Source organism: Tachysurus fulvidraco, chromosome 3 (assembly GCF_022655615.1).
Source record: "Tachysurus fulvidraco isolate hzauxx_2018 chromosome 3, HZAU_PFXX_2.0, whole genome shotgun sequence".
Classification (NCBI taxonomy): Eukaryota; Metazoa; Chordata; class Actinopteri; order Siluriformes; family Bagridae; genus Tachysurus; species Tachysurus fulvidraco.
Genome location: NC_062520.1, coordinates 30,572,311 through 30,581,390, shown reverse-complemented (window position 1 = coordinate 30,581,390; position 9,080 = coordinate 30,572,311). Strand labels below are relative to the sequence as shown.

Here is a 9,080-nt window from a genome sequence, read left to right as displayed (position 1 = left end):
ATGATGGAAAAGTATAAAGGAGAAAGAAAGAAAGAAAGAAAGAAAGAAAGAAAGAAAGAAAGCAACTGAATATTTAAAGGCTCCATGGAAGAAAGTAAAAGGCAAAGGGATTAAGAAGAAAAATATAAAAGAATGGGAAAAGTAGCAATGAAAAAAAGGAAAAAGAAAAAACAAAAATGAACAGAAAAAAGAAAGAAAAATAAAACAGAGAAAGAAAGGAAAGGGGTCAAATCAGTGAGGAAAAGAAGAGAAGGATAGGAAAACAAAAGGAAACAAAAAGTACGAGTAAATAAAGAAAACAGCAGAAGAAAGAAAGAAAGAAAGAAAGAAAGAAAGAAAGAAAGAAAGAAAGAAATACGTGCTGATTGTAGGAAAAGTAAAGAATAAAAGCAAACTAATAAAGTAAAGAATTAGAGAATTGTTGAGGAGACAGTGAGTTGAGTTGTGCCTGGTGAGGCAGCAGGACATGAGGCATTATTAATCGACATTAATAGGGCACAAAGCTCATGTGCAGATGCCACAACTGCCTCAAAGCTTCTAACATGACCATCTGGTTGTATAACAGCTACGAAGCCTTAAAATAGAGCCATCATGCAAACAGAGCTCAGAGCTGTGAGAGATCACCGAGGAATAAACAACAACCGGGTCACAACAACAACAACGACGACGACAACAACAAAAACAAGACGAACTGCATCGCTGGAGATCATGGGGCCGAAGATTAAGTTCAAGAAACAGAAGAAATACCGCAATGACGTGATCGCGACCGCACACGCGTCAGGATTTGTTCTCCAGTTCTGGAACGCTCTTCTGGTCGGCGATGAGATCACTGTGATTAGCATCATCGACGACCCTGAGTACGCACACCTTATAGACGCCATTTATGACACCAGTGACATCGAGGAGTGGAAGAACTTCAGGTTCAACTACAGAGGGTTGAGTATGTCATGGCACCACTGAATGCTCCGTTCTGATTGGTCAGCAGGTGTTGATGCATGGGTCAGAAACTGCATGTTTGAACACGTGTTTATTTCTGTTTAGTTTCTAAATCATAAACATGCTGCTACTCAACATGTGCACAAGAAACTGATCGTTTTCCTCCGAGGACACACTGAGGTTAGCATTCAGGGAAGGAGTCTCCAGTGTCAGTAGGTTTTCCACCTGCACAGAAGGTTTTGCTTTGTTCCATCTTTTTCCTTCTACTAACGTAGATGACTAGTTTTGCTCGACCTACTGTAGTAGAATGTTCAGTAGTTGACATTCAATTTTTTCACACAAAAAAAAAATATTTTTTTTTAATAAAAAGAATCTGAAACAAATAGACAGACAAATATAGATAGATAGATAGATAGATAGATAGATAGATAGATAGATAGATAGATAGATAGATAGATAGATAGATAGTCAGTCAAGAAAGTGTCAAGAAAGAAAGAAAGAAAGAAAGAAAGAAAGAAAGAAAGAAAGAAAGAAAGAAAGAAAGAAAGAAAGAAAAAGAAAAACAGAAAGAAAGAAAGATTTTTTAATATAAAAAGAATCTAAAACAAATAGACAGACAAAAATAAATAGATAGATAGATAGATAGATAGATAGATAGATAGATAGATAGATAGATAGATAGATAGATAGATAGATAGATGTGCAAAAAAGACATGTCAGGGAAGATAGAAAGAAACAACAAATAAAGGTGGAGAAAGAAATGTAAAAAAAGTAAATAAATTTTTTTTCCAGCGACGTTAGCCAGCATTTTCCTCAGCGACGTTAACCAGCATTAAATGTAACTATATACAACTCAAAAGTATCACATCATTATTTACTAAATAAATCTGTAATCATTGGAACACTGCTGTGGTCTCAGGGGAATGGAACCCTTTGGGACTTATCTCAGCAGCAGGGGGTTGATTATTTTCCGATAACACACAACATGCAGTGTTTTCTTTCTCACGTTCTACTAAATTCATTTCCTGGCTGATTAGGAGACACGTTTTCTAACGTAACTCCACAAACATTCAGACGATTAATGAAACATCTGGTGTTGGCTTTTTCTTCTTCAGGACTGTGGTCTCTGACCTACGAGCAGGAGCTGACCACTCCTCTGCACATCACAGCGGGCAGAGGCTTCACCGATTGCCTGAGGCATCTCCTCCTGAGAGGGGCTAGTGTAGATTTTGCCCCTACGGGCACCACTGCACTGCACGAGGCATGCCAGGAGTGCCAGGCAGACTGCGTTAAACTGCTGCTGCAGTACGGCGCCAATGCCAACGCTGTCAACGAGGAAGGACTGATGCCCCTGCACCTCTGCACCGAGCCCGAGTCACTGGAGTAAGTGATAATGCGTCGCTGGCTGCCATTAGTTTGAAATCTTACACAATTAGTCACTGTATTATCTAAGGAACTGTAGGAAGGTCAATATTGGTCATACCATAGGTAATGTAGTATGACTCATCAGATGGTTTCTGTCATTAGCAAAGGAAGATGTTTTCTTTAATGATCTCCAAGTGTTTAAGAAAAGAAAGAAAGAAAAATGTAAGAAATGAAGCAAAAAGTGTCAAATGAACATGAAATAAAGAAAAGAAAAGAAAAGAAAAGAAATGAAAAGAAATACTCCCATAATGACAAAACAAAAAAAGAGACAATTGATGACAAAAAACAATAGATAAATGAAAGAAAGAAAGAAAGAAAGAAAGAAAGAAAGAAAGAAAGAAAGAAAGAAAGAAAGAAAGAAAGAAATATGTACTGGCTCCATGGAAGAAATTAAAAGTGTAGATGATAGAAAAAGAATGAATGGAATGAAAGAATCAATAATAAGAAAGAAAAAAAAGAAAAAGGATCAGGGAAAATTGACTTCAAAACACGCAAGGAGGAAAGAAAGAAAGAAAGAAAGAAAGAAAGAAAGAAAGAAAGAAAGAAAGAAAGAAAGATGAGATATCTTTGCATTCTATCTCTGCCATACATTTTCCAGGTGTGCCAAGCAGGTCATCCAGTATGGTGCAGCCATAAACGGCCGCAGCTTAGATGAAAATGACATGCCGCTGCATGTAGCTGCACGTCATGGTCTTCTGGACCATGTGGATCTGTACCTACGTCACGGTGCAGCAATGGAGGGGCAAAATGATGAAGGACAAACACCACTTAACACTGCATGTTCACAGCCGCATGAGCACGCTGCTCTGGAGCGCTATGCCAAAGTGTGCAAGCGGCTGGTGGAGGCCGGGGCAGATGTTAGCACGAGCGACGCTGACAAACACAGTCCTCTACACATGGCATGTAAGAACCCCAACCCCGGGACAGTGGAGCTGCTTCTGCGACACGGTGCCTCCGTCAATGACATGGACTATGGAGGTGAGGCGCCCCTGCATAATATCCTAAAAATGGTGGCCTATAAGTTGGAGCATGAACCCGAGCGGATTGTGCAAGAACTGCTCAACTACGGATCGATCAGGGTGTGGCCGGGATCTCTGCCAAAGGTCAGTATGGGTACATTGTTTTCAAAGTGGGATGTGGTAGCTCACTGGTTAAGGTGTTCGACTACTGATTGAAAGGTCATTGGTTCGAATCACAGGTCCACCAAGTTGCCACAGCAGGTCCTTAACCCTCCATTGCTCAGGTGTATAAACTGAAATAACACAATGTAAGTCACTCTGGATAAGATACTAAATGTAATCCAAGCCATTTTTTGTCCTATTCCGGTTGCAATCTTAACAGCTGACCTCATACCTAAGCAGTCATGAACTGTACTTGTGTATTCTTTAAATCGTTACACTTTCCTCATTCTCACACTCTAGCAAAAGTCAGTTTTGGTTTCATTAAGTCACAGGGCGATTCCTGGACCCTACAGGACTCAATGCTAGTTAGAACCTTCATTGACCGGGATCTTGTGGGTACCTCCTGTTGCTTTGAAAGTGGGTGGGTGGTGGGTGAGAGGTGAGGGGTGGGGCAAATGTGTAGTAAAAGTAGTTGATGTGTAAATATATAAATGCAACATAAGTCATCAAATTTTATATCAAATTCCACTGGAATTGTTAGTTCTCTTTTTAAACACTGTGCCGATAGTAGAAAGCGCTTAGTACTGTACATCCAGTGAATCCCACTTGTGCCGGATAAATTGCCTGATTCTTAATGAGGCAAATGTTAATAGGAGATTAATTAGCACTAATTGCAGAAGTTCTCGACAATCCCCCAGAGAGGGGCCCAATCTGTTCATCAAGCCAAGTGCTTAATTATTCTGCAGCGCACTCCCTCACAACTACCACCGCCGACCTCTGGCCTTTTTCCGAGCAGGTGGGGATATCGCTCCAGGTGGAAACTGTCATTGTTACCTTGATTGAGGAGTTTCTCTTTTCCCAATTCGGTCTTAGCTGTTTCAAGAAATGACTAGACTGTCCTAACAGATTGTTCACAACAAACCCGATGCACACGTCGCATCTTAAGAGTGTAAAATGTTACCTATTTATTTTTATTTGCTTTTATCCAACATGACTGTTTAACGAGAAATGTATTGGACAACATGGCATAAGGGGGCAGTGGTGGCTCAACTGGTTAAGGCTCTGGGTTGTTGATCGTGGTTCAAGGCCCAGCACAGCCAAGCTGCCACTGTTGGGCCCTTGAGCAAGGCCCTCAACCCTCCCTGCTCCAGGGTTGCTGTATCATAGCTGCCTCTGCACTCTGATCCAGACCTCCTCAGTTGGGGTATGTGAAGAAAAGAATTCCACTGTGCCGTAATGTATATGTGGCGATAATAAAGGCTTCTGTGCCCCCTTCCTTCCTCTTCTTCAACTGGAATAAACACTGTTATTAGAAAATAATCAACTTTTTGGTATCAGGAATATCTCCACTTTACTCCACCCTGTCATTGTTTAGTTTCCTATAACAGCAGCCCTGCTGATGTTTGATCTGGATGGTGGTTATGAATAATATGGTAATATTTGTGTTTGTGTTAATTCCAGGTCCTGAAGTATTGCTGCATGTCACCACGTACAATAGAAGTGTTGCTGAATGCATACAGCCGTCTCAAAGTCAATGATAACTGGGTGGAAGCTGTTCCTCCAGAGGTGTTTCAGGTAGGAGGATGTTAATGACCCGCGGTTATGTTCTAAGGCTGAGATAGAACATTAGTCAAATTCAAGAGGTCAGCAGTAACAAAGTTCAATTGCGTTTTTAATATACTTATATGTATCTGTAGCTAGCTACTAGCAAGCTAACTTTTGACAGACTTGGAATGAAAGCTCATGGCAGTCGGAATTTTGCTCTGTCGAGTTCTCGACTCTGTATCGTTTCTATAGAAACATCTCATTGACATTTAACATAAAAACACATTTAAAGAAGTTTTCAATAAAAAGTTGTTTACTTAGCATTGATGGAAGTCTCCAGTGTAATTAGTCAGAATGCTTTCCTGCATGTGAGCATCATCAGGAGTTTTGTGTTATGTTGCTCTAAAATATGACAAGGATTTATTTATAAAGTAATCGCCCTTCTATGCGCTAAAGCGTTAAACTGTGTTGCTCTCTCGACAGAAACATCAGGACTTTTACGAGTCTGTGTTTGCCCTGGCCAATACTCCTCGCTCTTTGCAGCATCTGGCTCGCCACAGCTTACGCACCTATCTAGAAGGCCGTGTGCACAAAGTGGTGCCCAAATTAGACCTGCCCACATTTCTGAAGGACTACTTGATGCTGGGGTTTCGAGGCTATGTTCACTAACCGTCTGCTGAATCAGACGTGTACTATCAAGCTTGACAGGCATCAAGTGAAAAGTACATGGATGTTGATTAATCCTGTGTAAAACTGTATAATGATGATGACAGTATGTCGGCATGTCGTTTTTGAACTTTATGTTATTCTCTATGCACACCGGCAGAGGTGCCAATAATTACACTGCTACGGCGCCACAGCTGAAATCTACACAGACACAAATTTCAGATTAATTTAAGGGGAAATGGTGCAGTATTTTATCTGCTGGTGGTGCTTTATATTTGGATTTTTGGTGGCCCATTTTGTGAAACAAAAGCAATTTTTTTGAACTCTTTGGTCAATAAAATAAAACATTTCCAACTTTGTCTACTTATATAAAAACACAAAGGTTATCACAAGTTTTAAGCCAGAATAAAAACACGTCAAATGAATAAATGTAAATTGCCTTAAATGAGACCCGAATATCATTCAGCGCTGTGCATAAATTTGAAATACATTTGTCTATCTGTGTAGCAAACAACATTTGAGAAGTGTTTTATTTATATTCAGCGTTTAAAAGACTGATGATGATGATGATGATGATGATGATGATGATGATGATGATAATGATGATGATGATGATGGGAAATTAGCTTTTGTAGATGCTAACAATCATTTCCTTTTCCGTTCGCTGTTTTACTCATGTTAAAATAAGGTGTTATCCCTTGTAATTAAAGTATTATTTTATGTCAAAGTAGATTTATTTACCGTTTTGAATGCTTTTTCATAAATAGATTAATTTTAGATAGATTAATTTTTATTGATGAGCTGATTATTAATGTCGAGGACCTTGCGGTTATCTTTTTTACCACAAGGGGGCGCCGTGAATTTAGGGCTTTCACATCTCTATTTAGAAAGACTATATGAAGTATTTAAGAAATGAATTTATTTGCACACTGTTATTAACATGTTTTCCTAATTGTGGTAGTGTTTTTTTTTGTTACTAAAATTGTAGAATACGTATTGCAGAAAACTATTGGCACCCTTCTTAAATGACAATAAAATAAACATAAAATCATAAATGGATCTTTGTTCTAACAACAGAAAAAGATTACAGTGTTAAATGATGTTATTGTTTAGAACAATAGTAAAAGGAATTTTAAATAAATCCAGTCTTTTAAAAAAATGTAACGACAAACTTTCAACACAAATGGTTGACATGCACAAATCAGCTAAAGTAATACCTTTAAGCATCTTTAAATTAGGGTCATTAGTTTCACATGTCAGGAGGAAAACGATGAAGGAGATGTAAATAAAAGCTACATCAACTGTTAAACACTGTATATGAAAGTTTTTTGGTCATGCATACCATCAGCCATCATATCTTCATATCTTGAAGTAAAATCTGGAGGTGGATCCACGATGTTTTGGAGCTGGTTGCTTCAGCCAGGGATTTGGAGCATTATAAAGCCTGTGTTCCAGATGTACAAGCTTGAGTAGTTATAGAATGTTAAGTGTTCCAACACAGAAAGTGTCTTCATGCTGTTAATAACTGATTATTCAATGTTAAATAAATTCATTTACATTTTTAGACAAAATTTGACCAAAAATGATGTATATTTTAAATGAAACTTTTTTTTTGTCACATTTTGAAAGCACAGCATCCCTGTAAACATCCCTGTGGCATTAAGGTTGTCCAGAGCTTACTGATTAATTCCCACACGTTAAAACATGAATTGTTTTCATGAACGAAACATTTCTAGACAAATTTTTCTTTTCCATAAATGGACAGTGATAAATAAAATTCTCCTAATGCTCAATTAATTACAAGTGTAATTAACAAAAATTGACCTGTATTCAAAATCTTATGTTTTTTTTTCTTTTATTAAAAATTTCAATTTGGTTAGTTTTTTTTTTTAATCAGTGTTTGGTTCAAGGGACAATAAAGCAAATCTGACAGATCTGTGTTCTCTTACACCATGAACAAATCTGAACATAATAATATGATGATAAAATAATATTGCATGCCTTTATCATCCATCACCTTATTGCGGTGATGATGATGATGATGATGATGATGATGATGATGATGATGATGATGATGATGTGATTGAAGCTACTCTTCCGGGCTCACCAGGGATGATCAGCCTTTCATTCCTGCTGAGTGTGACAGGAGCACTTTGACCTCTATCTCTGGTTCCACCCTCCTCGTCATCACACCATCCTCATGAACGCTTTCCTCCTTGATTTTCCACCTCGTCTTGTCCTCCATTCAGAGACATGCGTACCTACGTATACATTTTATTTATAGTTGTTTTTTTTGTTTTGTTTGTTTTAACATATATATATTGTTTTGTTTGTTTTAACATATATATATATATATATATATATATATATATATATATATATATATATATATATATATATATATATAATGAACTCATATAAAGTTCATATATATAATAAATATATATTATATTAATAATTAATTTATATATTAATGAATAAATAATATTATATTTACATTGTTGTTGTTGTCATTATTTTCCTCGTTTGAAAATATTGCAGTTATTGTACAATAAAAGTTTTTTTTAAATAAATATTTCAATGCTAATTTACGACATCTAATAAATTATGATATGCTGGAAGGTCTGAGAAAAAAGTGTCATCTTCTTGATAGACAGTATGTGTGTGTTTGTGTGTGTGTGGGGGGGGTGTTTGGGGGCAATTGGGCAGTAAAGGAGGGGGCCTAAGTGCCTGGTTTCAATAGATCAAAGAGCGCGGCTACTCAATGGGGTTATTTGCATTTTTGGAGAATAATTAGCATGTGGGGTCCAATCAGAGTCGGAGGTGATGGTTAATCAGACGGCCGGTCGGTGAGAGCGCGCGCCACCGCCACCACTTCACTGCGCCCAATCAGCAGCGCGAGCGAACTGGCATTTAAACCCGCAAAATGATCTCCGATTAAATGAATAGGCCACTTAGAAATGAAGATGGAGAAAGTTTCGCTCCAAATTAGGCTACTTTGCTCTCTAACAGCTCTCTGTGCCATAAAATTACAACAATAACAACAATACTACTACTAAAAATAATAATAATAACTGGGTACTTATTTTTTTTAGTAAATATTCATTATTATTATTATTATTATTATTATTATTATTATTATTATTATTATTATTATTTTTCCCGAAGACCTTCTCTAAAGACCTCACTCCAAAACCCCGGGTCCAGAAATGTCACCAAAGCTTTTAACCTTACATCCAAAATGTAATTTCATCTACAACTTTCTCTCCAGGGGCTTATTGTCGCTGTGCTCTTGAAGGCCACAATTTCACCATTTAGCCTCCACAGAATGAAAAGCCCCCCACACTCACACTCACACTCACTCTCTCTCTCTCTCTCTCTCTCTCT

At 37.7% G+C, this 9,080-nt stretch overlaps 1 protein-coding gene across 2 annotated transcripts in view; it reads left to right on the top strand.

The window, feature by feature from the left end:
- Positions 1-7,496, top strand: part of asb10 (ankyrin repeat and SOCS box containing 10) — an 8,069-nt gene extending 573 nt beyond the window's left edge. Inside the window, exons 1-5 of one of the 2 annotated variants that reach the window (XM_047810727.1) lie at positions 495-940; positions 2,052-2,319; positions 2,960-3,464; positions 4,944-5,057; positions 5,511-7,496. In XM_047810727.1, coding sequence (XP_047666683.1) covers positions 592-940; positions 2,052-2,319; positions 2,960-3,464; positions 4,944-5,057; positions 5,511-5,696 — 1,422 coding nt within the window. In that variant the 5' untranslated portion in view covers positions 495-591 and the 3' untranslated portion in view covers positions 5,697-7,496. Of the gene's footprint in view, positions 1-494; positions 941-2,051; positions 2,320-2,959; positions 3,465-4,943; positions 5,058-5,510 lie in introns of those variants that run through there. The other variant, XM_027171592.2, reaches the window with a different exon arrangement.
- The last annotated feature ends 1,584 nt before the right edge of the window (positions 7,497-9,080 follow it).